Source organism: Mus musculus, chromosome 8 (assembly GCF_000001635.26).
Source record: "Mus musculus strain C57BL/6J chromosome 8, GRCm38.p6 C57BL/6J".
Classification (NCBI taxonomy): Eukaryota; Metazoa; Chordata; class Mammalia; order Rodentia; family Muridae; genus Mus; species Mus musculus.
This window is the reverse complement of record NC_000074.6, coordinates 80,754,249-80,770,165: the sequence shown is the minus strand read 5'-3', so window position 1 is coordinate 80,770,165 and position 15,917 is coordinate 80,754,249. Positions and strand designations below refer to the sequence as shown.

At 41.9% G+C, this 15,917-nt stretch overlaps 1 protein-coding gene across 10 annotated transcripts in view; it reads left to right on the top strand.

The window, feature by feature from the left end:
• The window catches only part of Gab1 (growth factor receptor bound protein 2-associated protein 1), a 116,089-nt gene extending 110,354 nt beyond the window's left edge, over window positions 1–5,735 (top strand). For 7 of the 10 annotated variants that reach the window (NM_001301298.1, XM_006530677.4, XM_006530676.3 and 4 more), the window contains 2 exons: window positions 393–515; window positions 3,679–5,735. In NM_001301298.1, coding sequence (NP_001288227.1) covers window positions 393–515; window positions 3,679–3,837 — 282 coding nt within the window. In that variant the 3' untranslated portion in view covers window positions 3,838–5,735. The remainder of the gene's footprint in view (window positions 1–392; window positions 516–3,678) is intronic. The other 3 variants (XM_030243298.1, XM_017312575.2, NM_021356.2) reach the window with 2 other exon arrangements.
• The last annotated feature ends 10,182 nt before the right edge of the window (window positions 5,736–15,917 follow it).

Below are 15,917 nucleotides of genomic sequence, written 5' to 3'. Positions count from 1 at the left end.
TCTGAGCCGGAGGCAGACTTGAGCTTCTGAGACCTGAAAGAGACCTCAAGTGACACACCCATTCCAACAAGGCCTCACCTCCTAATGGCGCCACTCTCAATGTGCCAATGGGGGGACCATTTTCTTTCAGAGCCTCGCAGTTTGTTTCTGCGAAGGGTTACTTACCTGTGCAAACATGAGTAAAGTTATTTACTTGAGTAAGGGACAGTTACCAGTGGCTACAGCACTCAGGCTGAGTATTAGTTTAACTAAATTTAACTTCAGAGCCCAGGAGTTCAAGACCATTTTTGAACAAGGTAGTGACCCTCCCCATCCCCCAGGGGGAACAAGAGAGGGTGGGAGAAGAGGGCATCTCCTGAGTGTCTGCCCACTGTTCGCTGTTCTGTTTTCAGAATCTCTTTGCCAGCAACAGCCTTGATGGGGGAAGCAGCCCGATGAATAAACCCAAAGGAGACAAACAAGTCGAATACCTGGATTTAGACCTAGATTCTGGGAAGTCCACGCCACCACGGAAGGTAAGTGAGCCCGTGTTCTCTAGATAGGTCAAGCACACTTTGAGGGACCATGTTCTTTGGGGAAAGTTGGGGGCCTGATTATTTAAATTTAGTGACTGTTGTTTCCTAAGTCACAAGCAACAGAATCATGAAGTCTGATAGATTTGTTTCTCCCTTTGTAGAGGTCGGTCAGTTGTGCAGTTTCTACTCGTCATGGTCAGTGCTTTTGCTGTCTTTAGAATGAAGAAAATGTGGCTTGGATGAGTGGGGTAGCCACATCTTTAATCCCAGCACAGGGAAGACAGAATTTATCTGTAAAAAGGAAGAAAAGGAGAACATGGCTCATGGCTCAAGTCATATGCTGTTTTGTCTTAAATTTTAATTTCTATTAAACCTACCAATTACACAGTTTCTTTATAATTCTTTGGTTTTGGTGGGTTTTTTAAATATTTAACATATATGTGGGTATATGCACATGGGTGCAGTGTCCCTCAGAGACTGGAAGAGGGCATTAGCTCCCAGGAGCTAGAGTGACAACGGGTTCAGTTCCTCCGAAAGAGCAGTGTACAGCCTCCCCCACCCCCAGCCCTCCTTCCAGCCCGTGCATCACTGGACTTACTTTGTTATTTAAGTCCTATTTTCTTACATTGTTTTTGGCTTATCATTCTCTCTTAGACTCAGATTTTCAACAGTGTCCTGTTGAAGTCCCTGTAATCTGAAGGTCTTTTGGTAGTGAATTCTTCTCAGGTTGTGTATAACTGAAGTCTCTTTATTTTAGAAACAAGTTTTGTTGAGATCACAGTTCTTGTTTTTTTTCCTGTGACATAATTACATAATTTTCAATAATTTGAATTCTGAAAATAAGGTTGAAAAAAATTGAAAGATTTGCTTACAGAAGATGCCATTATTTGCACAGAGAAAAGCTCACGGCAGTCATGTTAATGTGTGTTGGAAAAGGCCGCTGTCATACTGTCAGGGTAACTGAGCTACTGAGTCAGTTCTTAACTGAGCCTCTTTACTGCATGGGGGCCCTCTGTTGCTGTCCAGTCTCTTGTTCTGTCAAATGTGCCCTTTGGACACTTCCTATCTGTTTTTCTGGCTGCTTTTCAGATGTTTCCTGCTGAATTTACAGTTTTATGACGTAGATGTCTTTTCACTAATCTGCTTGGAAGTTGTGCTATTCACACACGTGTACGCATATACACATACTCATACGCACCAACACATACACATACTTACACATATAAACATATATACACACATACACACAGACACACCACACAGATACATACACACACATACACACATACTTATACACACATGCACACATATGCACACATATGCATACACATGTACGTGTACACGCCAACACACATGCCATGGCTGTACACATGACTTTTCTGCTTCTTTTGATTACCTTTTTGTCACCTGCCAGGAACACATACAGTATACCTACTATTTCTATATCTTTGTAGTTTTCTGTTCTATGATCTATGTATCTCTGTTCTATGTATCTGTTTAATTTTGGATAGTTTTTAGCTCTATCACCAGATTTCCTAATTCTCCTTTCTTTTTGTTGAGGTGTTTTGGTTTGGTTGTTTTGTTTTGTCTTTTGTTGTTGTTGTTATTTTGTATTTATCTCTGGGGTGAAATGCTGTTTGATTTACTTTAACTGACATTAATCTCTTTGTGTTACTTGTATGTTTAAGGCCTTTTCTGGCTTATCTTTTAACACTGTTCACACACTTCATAAGTCCTTGGAGGCCGGAATTTGCATGTACTGTTTCTGTTAGCCCACACTCTTTATGGCTGTCTCCTTGTGTGTTTATACATTTTTATTACAAATTCATGGTTGAACTTGGAGGACCTGAACTTCCTCCACAGAGCATCTCTAATTCCCCCTGGAGGCCCACTGAGATTCCTGCTCTGGGCTCACGTCAGCTTCCTTCAAGCTTGTCAGGAGCCTTGTTATCAGCATCCCACCTTCCCTGCCTCCTTCCCCACCCACCGAGCTGAGTCCCTCCCCATCCTCCCTGAAGATCTTAGAATGTCCTTGCTATCTAGGAGCCCTACAGAGCATTGCCCACCCAGCTGGCTCAGCTACTGCATATCTAGCTGCACCTTAAGAAAAGAGGGCCTGGTTGTGGTGGCACAGGCCAGTACAATTTGCTGAAGGAGGCAGAGGCAGGAGGATCACAAGTTCAAGGCCAGTCTGGGCTACACATTTTGGGCTAGAAAGATGGCTCAGTGTTTAAGAGCACAGACTGCTCTTCCAGAGATCCAGAGTTCAATTCCCAGAAACCACATGGTGGCTCACAACCATCTTTAATGGGATCCAATGCCCTCTTCTGGTGTGTATGAAGATGAGCTACAGTGTATTAATATACATAAAATAAATAAATCTTAAAAAAATAGAGAAGAGGAGGCAGCTTTCAGTTACTGTGTATCTAGTTGCACGTTAAGACAAGAGGGGACATCTTTGTAGTTTACTTTCCTGCAAATATAACTTTGCCTTCAGACACACCAGAAAAGGACATCATATCCCATTATAGATGGTTGTGAGCCAGTATGGTTGCTGGGAATTGAACTTAGGACATCAGGAAGAGTAACCAGTGCTCTTAAACTCTGAGCTATCTCTCCAGCCCCCAAAAGTACTTTTCTTGCACAAAGAGTAAAGAGCTGTTTGGTGCTGATCCGGGCGAGAGGAAAAAACACTCAAACATAAGCTAAAGAGAGTCTAGTTCTGTGTGTTAGATGAGCTAGATTTTCTATGAATGCCATCTGTGATAGCAGTATTATTAGTTTGAATAGTTCTATATAATTTTAAAATTAAGAGAAATCGGTGTCAAGTTAGAGAGTGGACAGACAATACCATTAATCTGAGGAAATGCCAGTTTGTGTGTGTAATTCCAAGATTACATATGTCTATCTATCTACGTTTGTTTGTTTGTTTGTTTGTTTGCTTTGAGACAAGATTTCATTATGCAACCCTTGCTGATTCGGAACTCTCCATAGAGCAGGCTGGCCTTGAACTCTAATATAGAGATCCACCAGCCTACCTATGCCTCCCAAGTGCTGGCATGATACCACCATACCCTGCATATGTATCAATATCAAATCTTGGGTTTCACTCAGAACCACCCTCACAAATGGCCCCTTGGGGGTATTTCCTTGTGTTTTTTAGCAAAAGAGCAGTGGTTCTGGCAGCAGCATGGCAGACGAGAGGGTGGATTACGTTGTGGTGGACCAACAGAAGACTCTGGCCCTGAAGAGTACCAGAGAAGCTTGGACGGATGGGAGGCAGTCCACAGAGTCCGAGACACCCACCAAGAATGTGAAGTGAAGACATGCCGTCGCCTCTGCCGGCAGACGAGATCTGAGTGGAAAGAGAGATGCCAAGTGAAGATGTTCCCACTCTCAGTGGAGCCTCGAGCCAGCAGGGGCAGAGAGAAGGATCTCTCACACATGTTCAAGCAAATTAGGTTGTGAATGGTGCTGTGTGGTATTGGATTTATAACGTGTAAATAACCCGGGGAAATAGTGTTTTTAGTTCACAGAGAAGCTTCTGTCCCTAATTAACACACCTGTAGTATTACTATACTGATGCACTTTTCATTTAAAACCTTGGTTTGGGTCTTCCCGATCTACCTTAACAGACTTTCCTTGGGAGGTCTTTTGGCCTCCTCACACTACTCTATATAACAATACTAAGTGAACTGAGCTACTTGTAATTCTGGAAATTCCAGTTGAAGCTACAGGGCTAACACCATTAAAACAAGAAGTAAGTTGACACATTCGCTTTTCTCTTGAAGGTGGTAGCCATTAGCTTAAGCTGTAGAACATAGTTGGACTTGTCCTTCGTTGTTTTCCAAAAATTCCGGGGATATTGTATATAGCAGGTCAAGACCTAGCTCTCTGACTCATGTACACTTAGGTTTTAACTGTAGGACTTTGTTATTATTATTTTTTTTGTTAATGACAGTGTTGGGTTCATCGTGTGAAGGTTCTGCTGGGTAGGATCTTGCACCTTTCAAAGACTGCCTCTTAGTTACACTAGTAAGCCCCCAAATCATCCACAGCATGGACTGCTGGCCTGCTCTTACTCCTGTTTATGTGTTAAACATTATCTGCAAAAGGCAGATTATACGACTGACCAATCAGGTACGTACAAGGCACTGATGTGCTAATACAGTGATTGGGTCAGACAAAGTGCTTCAGTTAGTGTGCGTTCGTCCTAATCTTGGTTTAGAATTAATGAAACAGTTGGCGTTCACTGTCAGCAGCATAGTGTGATTTTGAATGAATTAGGCAGGAATTCAAGATTACTACTCTTAGCTCGCTCGCTCTCTCTCTCTCTCCACCGTAGTGCTCTTCCTAGGGTTTTCTTTCTTCTACTTAATATCTTCTTGGCCTTATATTTAAATCCCTATGCAATTAATGTTTTATATCTGCGTTTTTAAAAAAGAAATGTCATTTTAAGTGATTCTTGTATGTAGCAAGCACCTATTGCTTTTGTGAGTAAATGAATTAAGACTTTTGTACTGTGATTTGTACTCACTGCCCCAGTTCCCCAACTGTTGGAGCCTTGCTGCTGTGAAACGCTGTAGTCACCATAGTTGTGTCCACCACCCAGCCGGGTCTGTGAGTCTCACCTGTCACGTGACATCGTCTGGTGTGGATGTTGGCTCTGAATTAGTGTCACTGCAGTTACACGTGTCTGTCTAGGCTTTGCAAGATGCTGTAGTCACCATAGTCGTGACCACCACCTAGCCAGGTCTGTGAGTCTCACCTGTCACGTGCCATCATCTGGTGTCACTGCAGTTACACGTGTCTGTCTAGGCTTTGCCGCAACCTTGAGAAGCAGCTAGCATTTTCCGTTGTTCACACAGTAAGGACAATGTCTCTGCATTGATCTGAGGCTCACTGGTGGCCTGGGGAAGGGACACAGAGAACAGAATGTCTGCAGCTGAGGCTTGTCTCTCTTCGTTCAGACCTCTTACCTGTTGCCTGAGTACACAATGCACCCCGCTTTCTGGCCCACTGGCCACGGTGCTGTGCCTAATCTGAGTTCTCCCCTGGCTTTTCCAGTCAGTTTGAAAGCTGTGTTCATAACTAGATGAAGTGTAGAATAGTAATATTAGATGCTTTTAAATGTTCGCTTCTTTTTAAACAAAAACTAAAACCCAGAACTGAATTTTGAGGTGGATTTTTAAATAAAAAAAGATTGAGTTTGCTGTGTGAGCTGTGTTACTTTTTTCTTACTTTTAATATACTTTCTATTTTTTTGAGCAAGCAACAAGTGTCAAGAAAACACATACTGGGGTTGGAGAGATGATTCAGTGATTAAAAGCACTGGCTGCTCGTAAGAAAAGACTGGATTTCAGTTCGAGCTTGACATAGCCTCTCACAGGCAATCATAATTCTGGTTCCGGGAGTCTGGCTCCTCTCCTGGCCTCTGGACACTCACTGCAGACGCGTGCACAGACATGCATGCAGGTGAAACACCCACACACATACTAAAAATGTTGTTATGTATGTATTCTCTTGGGAACATGACACGTAGAGAGCCAGAGAGAGGGCCCAGTGCTTACAGCACGTGTTGCTTCTGCTGAGACCAGGGATTCATGGTAGATCTCAGCCATCCATTTCTCCAGGTCTAGGGACCCAGATGCCTTCTTCTGACTTCCTTTGGCACTAGGCATGCATGGTGATGCAAAAGAAGTTAGGAGACACAGGGCCCATCCTATTTCTGGGTATCTGAATATAATTATACATATTACTGGTAGCCCAGAGACAATCACAGCCTTGAATGTTCTGTAATAAAACTACCAAAGAAAGCCAAAATCCTTGAGATGTACCTGAACTCTCAAATCATGTGAAACAGGTGAAAAAGTTAGAGGGTGTTATGTGAAAAGTGAATATAGTTTTAGATTTCAGATACAATGGTATATGATTAATCCAGAAGCAAAAAAAAAAAAATGTTCTTTAAAGCTGCCTCTTAGGGTGTCTTTATAATTTAATTTATAAGACAGAGTTTCATTGCTGCAAAAAGACACCATGACCATAGCAACTCTTATAAGGGACAGCATTTAGTTGGGGCTGGCTTACAGTTCAAAGGTTCCGTCCTTTATCATGGCAGGAACATGGCAGCCTGTAGGCAGACTTGGTTCTGGAGGAACTGAGAGTTCTGCCTCTTGATCAGAAGGCAGCCAGTAGGAGGCCCTCTTCTGCCCTAGGTGGAGCATAGGACATCAAAGCCAGCCACCCCTGTGACTCACTTCCTCCAACAAGACTACACCTCCTAATAGTGCCACTTCCCATGAGCCAAGCACATTCAAACCACCACACCTGCTAGAGTGCTTACTGAGTCTGTGCAACCCTTGGCTTTGCTCACCAGCTCTGCATAAATGGGCAACGGGGCATAGTAGCACAAATGTTAGCTTGGCACACAAGGTGGAGGCAGGAGCATCAAACATTCAAGGCCAACCCACACTGCATTGAAACCCTGTCTCAAAACCCTTTTTCCTTGGGGCTGCAGAGATGGCTCCGTAATTAAGAGCACTGGTTCTTTTTCCAGAAGACTAGGATTCGAGTCCCAGGGCTTACATATCGACCCACAGCCATCTGTAACTCCAGTCCTGGGGGATCTAAGAGCCTCTTCTGACCCTCTGAAGGCACAGCATGGTGGCACAGACATGCAAGCAAAACACCCACACACATAAAATCGTTTAAATCTTGCTGTGAGGCTTCAAAGCAGTTATAAATATTTTGTATGCTTTCTCCATACCCTTTCACAGATGACTGCGCTTGGAGATCGAAGGTGTTCTAATTTGCAAGAATGCTATTATGCTGAATTATCTAAGGCTTGAAGAGCTGAGGATGTAGCTTAGTGACAGACCATGAATTTAGCAAGCTGGATCCATTCTGCAGCTTAAAAAACACGAGAGAAAACGTTGTATTAGGAAGGCCAGGCCACTTGCTGTACACAGATAAGACATATTAAACTCTGGATTAATAATTTAACTCATGAGACAGTTACCTGTAGAGCAGACTTTTCCAAGCCTTCTAAGCACCAGACTCTTTAAAATATTTATGTTTCTCAAATACTTAGAGCCAGAAAAATTCGTCTTTTTTCACTATGGTGTCATCTAAATTATTTCTGGAGAACAAGAATGTTTAATTGTTGACAAAAACTCAAGAACTAGTTTACTTTCAAGCCTAGGGGTTTGGTTTTTTTTTTTATGCCATTAAGAAATTTTTTTGTTTTTACAAATGTAATTGAAAATATAAGTTAAAACATGCATATCTTGAGATAGGCAGGGTGGCACTTGTCTGTAGTCTCAGCACTAGAAGCTGGAAGCAGGAGACTCAGTAGTTCACTGCTCTTTAAAATAACAAACACGCAGCCAGGGCATGGTGGCGCACGCCTTTAATTCCCAGCACTCAGGAAGCAGAGGCAGGCAGATCTCTGAGTTCTAGGCCAGCCTGGTCTACAAAGTGAGTTCCAGGACAGCCAGAGCTATACAGAGAAACCCTGTCTCGAAAATAAATTAATTAATTAAAATAAAATAAAAAATAACAAACACAGATGGGCTGGAGGTCAGCTCAGGGCTTAAGCACTTGATCTTGCAGAGGCCCTGGGTTGGGATCCCAGCACCCACATGGTGCCTCACAACCATCCATAACTCTGGTTCCAGGGACCCGAAGCCTCATCTCCTCAGACACCAGGCATGCAGGTGGTCTATGCACAGACATGTAGGCAAAACAAACACACACTTGAGTAAATCTTTTTTAAAAATCTTACCAAACAACAGGAACAACAACAAAAATGTCCCCTACAAATTTCCTAAGACTCTTTAGAGTGCGTTGCAGAGATAAGTGACAATAAGAGAATTATTTTTCTCTTATTTAATGCTATCTTGCTTTTATTCCTTATTTTACAAAGTTGTACGATCTTACAAAGGTTTGAATGTCAAAGCATCAAATGACGCTGTTCAATCCATAGAAGGCATCAGTCAGTAAAGCTGCAAAAACTATTTTTCATCTGCATTCTATACATTTCTACCGTGAGAATGTTAATATAATTCTATAAAGGTATCATGAGTGTGTCTCTGATATATACACATATATATTCATAAATATGTGTGTATATAGCATCGTATTCAGCCACCAAGTAATCTGATACAGAAACTTTCTATGTAGCCCTGGCTGGCCTGGAACTCACTATGTAGGCCAGATTGGCCTCAAACTCACAGAGAGCCACCTGCCTCTGCCTCTGCCTCTCTCATGCTGGAATTAAAGGTGTGCGCCACCATGCCCAGCTATCCATAGTGTTTAAAGCAAGTGTTTGCTTTCATTTTTGTTTTGAGGGACTTCTTGAAGCGGGGTGTGTTGTGCCAGGGAAATAAATGTTAGTGATCCCCAAAAACACACACAGTAGTCATTCTAATGTAACTCACAGCAGGGTCTTTATTCAAGCTAGCTCGCTGCCACACACACAGCCCCCAATGCACCACTGTCATGCTGGGCAGTTTGAGTGGTGGGGGAACCCCGAATGTCTATCGGGGCAGGGCTTTATAGTAAGCAGCAAGCAGGGAGTGAGTGTGCAAGCATCTAATTGGAAAGCTCCTGTGCCTTTAACATAATTGGCTGATGCTGGGAGTCAGATCATAAACTTAACTTCTGCTCCCCTCTGCATTGGTGGTCGTTAGGCAGGGGGTGGGCTTGTAATCTGGAGTGCAGGTTTGTTGGGGGAATAATCTGGAAACACTGGTCTTGGGGGTGTAACCTGGAAACTCTGCTCTTGTTGGGGATTAGCCTAGAGACTAGAGCTAGGCTCAGGTTCTGTTAGGGAGCAACTTGATAAACTAATGCTAGATACCAGCCTGTTAGTCTACCTGAGTTCAAACTTAGGTCAAGTTCTCTAAAATGGAGTCTGAGTTTAAATGCTTTGGCATCCTAGGTACACTGTCACCCAGGCTAGCTGCTAACACATCCTGTGCTTGCTGCAACCTCCTCAGGGCTAGAATGTCAAATCAGGCACCATTGCCCTCAACTAGCTTTCATTCTCTGCTAGTGGGACATTGTCTCCCTTCCCATTTAATTATTTTCGCGTATTTTGCTGAAGTATGCTAGGTGGTGGTGTTTCACGCCTTTAATCCCAGAACCCGGGAGGCAGAGGACGGAGGCTCTTTGAGTTTGAGGCCAGCCTGGTCTATAGAGAACATCACAACCAGGACTACACAGAGAAAACCTATCTCAGAAAATTACATACATACATACATACATACATACATACATACATACATACATGAAAATATATAGATAAATTGTAGAAAGACTATGCATGTACACTATGTTATAGTGATCATTATCCTGTTTATCTAATCTATTCTGATCAAACACATTAACTGGCTTAATGAAACACTGAGCCCATGTTAGAGGAACATTGAGCTACTGTTTCTTTCTATTCTCTTAGAGCCACTCTTGTTGGTCTTGTCTTCCATTCACTAGTGTAATAATCAGGTCCCCAACAGAAGCAGTACATTGGCCAAATACAGTGTATAGCAATCAAGAGACATATACTAAGGTAACACTGATGGGGTTGGTTTTTTAGCACGTTTTTTAAAAGATGTATTAATTATTATATGTAAGTACACTGTAGCAGTCTTCAGATGCACCAAAAGAGAGTGTCAGATCTCATTATGGATGGTTGTGAGCCACCATGTAGTTGCTGGAATTTGAACTCAGGACCTTCAGAAGAGCAGTCAGTGCTCTTAACCACTAAGCCATCTCTCTAGCCCAACACTGGTGTTTTACATAACTTTTTTTTTTATTACTTTAAAGGCTAAAGACATAACTCAGCGGTAGAATTAGTTATCTAATGTGGTAGTTTGTATGAGAAAGACCCCCAGAGATTCATGTTTGATTCTTGATTTCTAGGGAGTGGAAATGTTTGGGAAGGATTAGGAGGTGTGACCTTGTTGGAGGAAGTTGTCTTGGTCATGGTGTCTCTTCAGAGAAATAGAATAGTAACTAAGATATGTAATATATTCATGATCCTAAGTCCAACCCCCACTACTACAACAGGCACCAACTAACAAAACAAAGCTAAACATGAAGTGATAGACAGTGATGAAGATAGATGTTGTAGACACCATGACTGGACATGATGAAAATCCATTGTCAGCTGACTGCCATTGTTGTTTTTGGTCTTTCTGCACTTGCTCATGTATTACTAAACTGTTCACTGACAGTGAACTGTGTTTCCACTTCTTCAGGCCGTAACTTCTGTCTTCCAGGAACCACTGGGTTGAAGTCTCCAGTGAGCTAAAACAGTATTCCAAGAATACAGATGATTGGCTTGTTAATGAGCAGGCCACAGCTTCCTACTGAGAGTGGAATTGCATTGTTGATTTTTAATTATGTCTATATGTATTTAGTTTATGTGTACATGTGTGCATATGCACAGCACTCATGTGGTGGTCAGAGGGCAACCCTCAGGAGTTGTTTCTCTTCTACCACCTTGTAGGATCTAGAGATTAAACTCTGAGTCCTCAGGCCTCCCTGCCCCTCTAAAGTTTCCATGACCTTCCAAACAACACCACTGCGGGACACCAATATTCAAATACATAAACCTGTGGAGACATTGCACAATTTACTCCACAACAAAACTGTCTCTAAATGCAGTCAGATCCTGAGAGTCTAATGGGTGGTACATCAATGTGAAGGGAATCGGGGGTCTCCATGGACAAATGCACTTTAGAGTGAGAACTGCCCCTCTGCCATTGTAGAGGTCCCATTCCCAGCACACTTGGCCCAGTAATAGAAGAGAGTTAGAGTTAAGTCACCTCTTGACTGCTTGGTAAATTAAGGGAACCAGCTGGTTAACAACCTTCCACAACAGGAATACACTCACAATGGTAACATACCATTATCACTTTTTTATCTAAGGGGCTAGTCGGAAGAGCTGACATTGAAATCCGGCAAGGGAAGGAGTTGGACTACCAACAGGCCCTTTGGTCTTAGGTAGGAAAGCATAATTATGTCCACTTTGACCTGAATGGATCTCAGTTTTGAGGCACTCTAAACCAGTGTACCTCAATGGTGAGTTTCTATTGGCTAAAATCTATCTGACTTTGAGTGAGAGGTCTGAGTGGACGTAGTTATGCTCCCCTCCCCAAGACCAAAGTGCCTGTTGATGGCACTTCTTCCCTTGCTGGGTTTCAATGTCAGCTCTTCTGACTAGCCCCTTAGTTTAAAAGGTGATAATGGTTTCTTACCACTTACCAAATCAAGTGGCCGTGCTGATTTGGGGGCACTGTATTAAGCAATGTGCTGTAAAAAATGCTCCCCAACCATCCTTGATTGGTTAATAAAAGGCTGGACCCTATGACTGGACAGAGAGGATAGAAAGGAGGGGCTTGAGATGGAGTGAGGGGTCTCAGGTAAAGACCACAAGAAGTAGGAGGTCGCCATGAGACTGAGTGAACCATGAGGAGGATGTGGCCAAAAGAAGCACGCACTGAGGACACACATGCAGGAGAGCAAGACTCAGTTGGCAAGCCATGAGGCATTTATCTGGTTACTAATAGCTTGGCTGGGTTATAATAGTCTCAGAACTTGCAAGCCGGGTGTGGTGGCACACACCTTTAATCCCAGCACTCGGGAGGCAGAGGCAGGCAGATTTCTGAGTTCGAGGTCAGCCTGGTCTACAGAGTGAGTTCCAGGACAGCCAGGACTATACAGAGAAACCCTGTCTCGAAAAACCAAAAAAAAAAAAAAAAAAAAAAAAAAAAGAACTTGCACAGTCTAGGTTTGTAGCTTGTTAATAAAGTCTGATGTTTCTGTGTTGTTTACTCGGTAGCTAAATGGGAAAGAGTGGGGCAGAAAACCTCCAATAAAAATATTCCAAGCAGGGCGGTGGTGGCGCACACCTTTAATCCCAGCACTTGGGAGACAGAGGCAGGTGGATTTATGTGTTTGAGGCCAGCCTGGTCTACAGAGTGAGTTCCAGGACATCCAGGGCTATACAGAGAAACCCTGTCTCAAAAACAACAACAACAAAAAAATATTTCAATAGTCCCCTCTCGGACATTTGAAGAGGCAGAGAAGAGGCCAGGCATAGAGAAAAAAAAAAAAAAGCCTCAACAGTCAACATATTCATCACTATAACAAGCCTATGATTAACAAACATCTATCAACCATCATGAAGAAAGTTAGGAGCTTTGGCAGTTCCTTGCTTAACTACTAACCTTGCCTCTTCCTTGAATGCTTCCCTGGAGACTTCAGAAACTGATAGATTAAAAAAAAAAAAGCCAAGTGAATAAATCAGGTCTGACTACACAAGTTTGATCCCCAGGACCTAACATGCCCTCCTCCCACCCAAAGTTGTCCTCTGACCACCCACCACAGGTATACTGTGGCATTTATGCAATAAACACACACACACACCCCAAATATGAAAAGATTAGACAAACCACATTTCTAGCTAGCTTTCCTTGCAACAAGGTCACTCACCCTCTTTCCACAAGTTTGATTTGTTTCCAACAGTCTATTCCAGATAGAGCAATCACTGCCAACCAATGTAAGGTGGTGCACAGCTGCAACCAACAGCTGCTTTGGTGACTTCCTGCATCTTAATGAGAGACCAACCAATGGTACAATGGTTCCTCAACCCAGATACCTAATTGTCCCCATGCCTGGCATTTAAGTTGTGACTGTTTTGTCAACTAAATGGCTTATAAATATGCCCTGTAGTGGTTTTTTCCCTTAGATTCTTTTAATGGTATATATTGATGATCTTAATTTTTGAGATTGCACTTCATCAAGGTTTCATTTGGGGGTAATCATTTTGGTCCTCTTATTCCAAAACCCTGAGTTTTTCTATATAAGCATTGTTGCTGGGTTTTTGTTGTTGATGGTGGTGATGGTTGTTGTTGTTGTTGTTGTTGTTGTTATTGTTGTTGTTTTGAAATGTGGTCTTACTGTGTAGCCCTTATTGGCCAGCAACTTATTACATAGACCAGACTATTCATGATCTCAGGGAGATCTGCTTGCCTCTGCCTCCCGAGTGCTGGGATTAAAAGTGTCCATTTCCACACCTGTTAACATCATTATGGTCTTGCCCTTCACAAGTATACCTATAGCCCACTGAACACTGATACACATTCCTTCTTTCATTCCTGTCCACCAGCATTTATTGACAGAAGCCACACTGCCTAAGAACCCACACAGCTGGGGTTCTGTTCTGATGCTTGCTGAGTGTGCTTTTCTTAGGAGGACATTTCATTATCACAGTGCTGCACTACAAATTCGAAATCTCGTAAAGACTTCTTCCACACTGTTTTCTCAATACTGTTTTGCCCTATGGTGCTTATATGAGTGTTTATGATCAAGAGATCAACTGAAGCTGGTCAGGATAGTGCACACCTTAATCCCAACACCCAGGAGGCAGAGGAAGGTAGATCTCTGTGAGACTGAGGCCAACCTGGTTTACATAGTGAGTTCCAAGACAGCCAGGACTATGTAGAAAGCTTCGTTCTTAGAAAATAAAAAACAAAAAAAATGAGAAAGAAAAGCAGCAGACAACAAAGGACATGAAGAAAATCATTTATGGAAATTAATATGGAAGTGTCTCAAAATCTAGAATACAAAACTGCTGTGTGAGCTGCAGATACCCAAAGGACTCAATCTTGTACCTCAGAGAGACCTGCTCACCTACACTCATTGCTTCTCTAGTCACAATTAGCAAAGGAATGGAAGCTACTGAGATGCCCTCAACAGACAAATGGATAATAAAAATGTGGTATGTACACACAACAGAATTTTTATTCAGCTGTAAGAAAAAATACATTCACAGGAAAATATATCTGGAAAGTATTGTATAATAGAAGCCCAAACTCAGTGCATATGTATGTATGTACTTATGTATGTACATATATATGTATGCATATTGCACTTTTGTATGCGTATATGTATGTGTGTATGTATATGTATGTACATATGTATGCACTTACGAATGTGTATATGTGTGCATGTACCTATGTATATGTGTATGTGTGTATGTATGTATATATGTGGGTGTGAGCCTGAGTATAGGGTATGAAACTATAAAGGAGACCAGGGAAGGAGGACAGATATTAAGAAATGGAGGGCCGGGGCCTAGCAAACACAGAAGTGGATGCTCACAGTTAGCTATTGGATGTATCACAGGGCTCCCAATGGAGGAGCTAGAGAAAGTACCCAAGGAGCTAAAGAGATCTGCAACCCTATAAGTGGAACAACATTATGAACTAACCAGTACCCCGGAGCTCTTGACTCTAGCTGCATATGTATCAAAAGATGGCCTAATGCCGGGCGTGGTGGCGCACGCCTTTAATCCCAGCACTCAGGAGGCAGAGGCAGGCGGATTTCTGAGTTTGAGGCCAGCCTGGTCTACAAAGTGAGTTCTAGGACAGCCAGGGCTATACAGAGAAACCCTGTCTCGAAAAACCAAAAAAACAAAAAAAAACAAAAAAAACAAACAAAAAAAAAAGATGGCCTAGTCGGCCATCACTGGAAAGAGAGGCCCATTGGACTTGCAAACTTTATATGCCCCAGTACAGGGGAATGCCAGGGCCAAAAAGTGGGGGTGGGTGGGTGGGAGGGTATGGGGGACTTTTGGGATAGCATTGGAAATGTAAATGAGGAAAATACCTAATTAAAAAAAATCTTAAGACAAAATAGAATTGATGGAAAATGGCTTTGTACTTCTCAAAATGGTTCAAAATAAGGCCAACGTTCTCTTTATGTCACTAACTTAAATTCAGCTAATTCTAATATTGAAATTAGATGTGTTTTGTCATTAAGATATCTTAAAGGGGATTTGATTTATAATGGCATCTTTAAAATTTTTATGACCTGTATTGTGCAACAACTTCTTAATATAAATTTGATAGATTATTCCCACAACTTGACAGAAATACGAAAGACAAACATACAAGTAGCTCTAATCTTTGAAATGTACCAATAGACAACATTTACATACTTGAGAAAATAGCATGTTGAGGGAAAAAACACAAAGAAACCATGTTTTTAATTTGAGGCTCAGCTTGAAATGAAAGGAATTTATGCATATGAGTTTCTAGTTAATAATCAGTCTTAGTTACATGTGCTTATGATCCACTGAAATAATTTAATGGAATTATTGTAATTTACTGACTATTTTCTATATTCCAGCAATCAATTGCAATACTTTGAAACTCCTTGTGTATTTTCCAAAGTCTTATAAGTTATATATGAATACTTATGTGTAAAAAACTAGTGAGTAGAAGATGTGGATGTTTCTAATATTTTAGAAAGAATAAATGAGATGAAAGTTATTTTATATATTAAAATCCCAATAGCATATATGTTGGTTGCAATTTGAATTTAGAAAGTCCA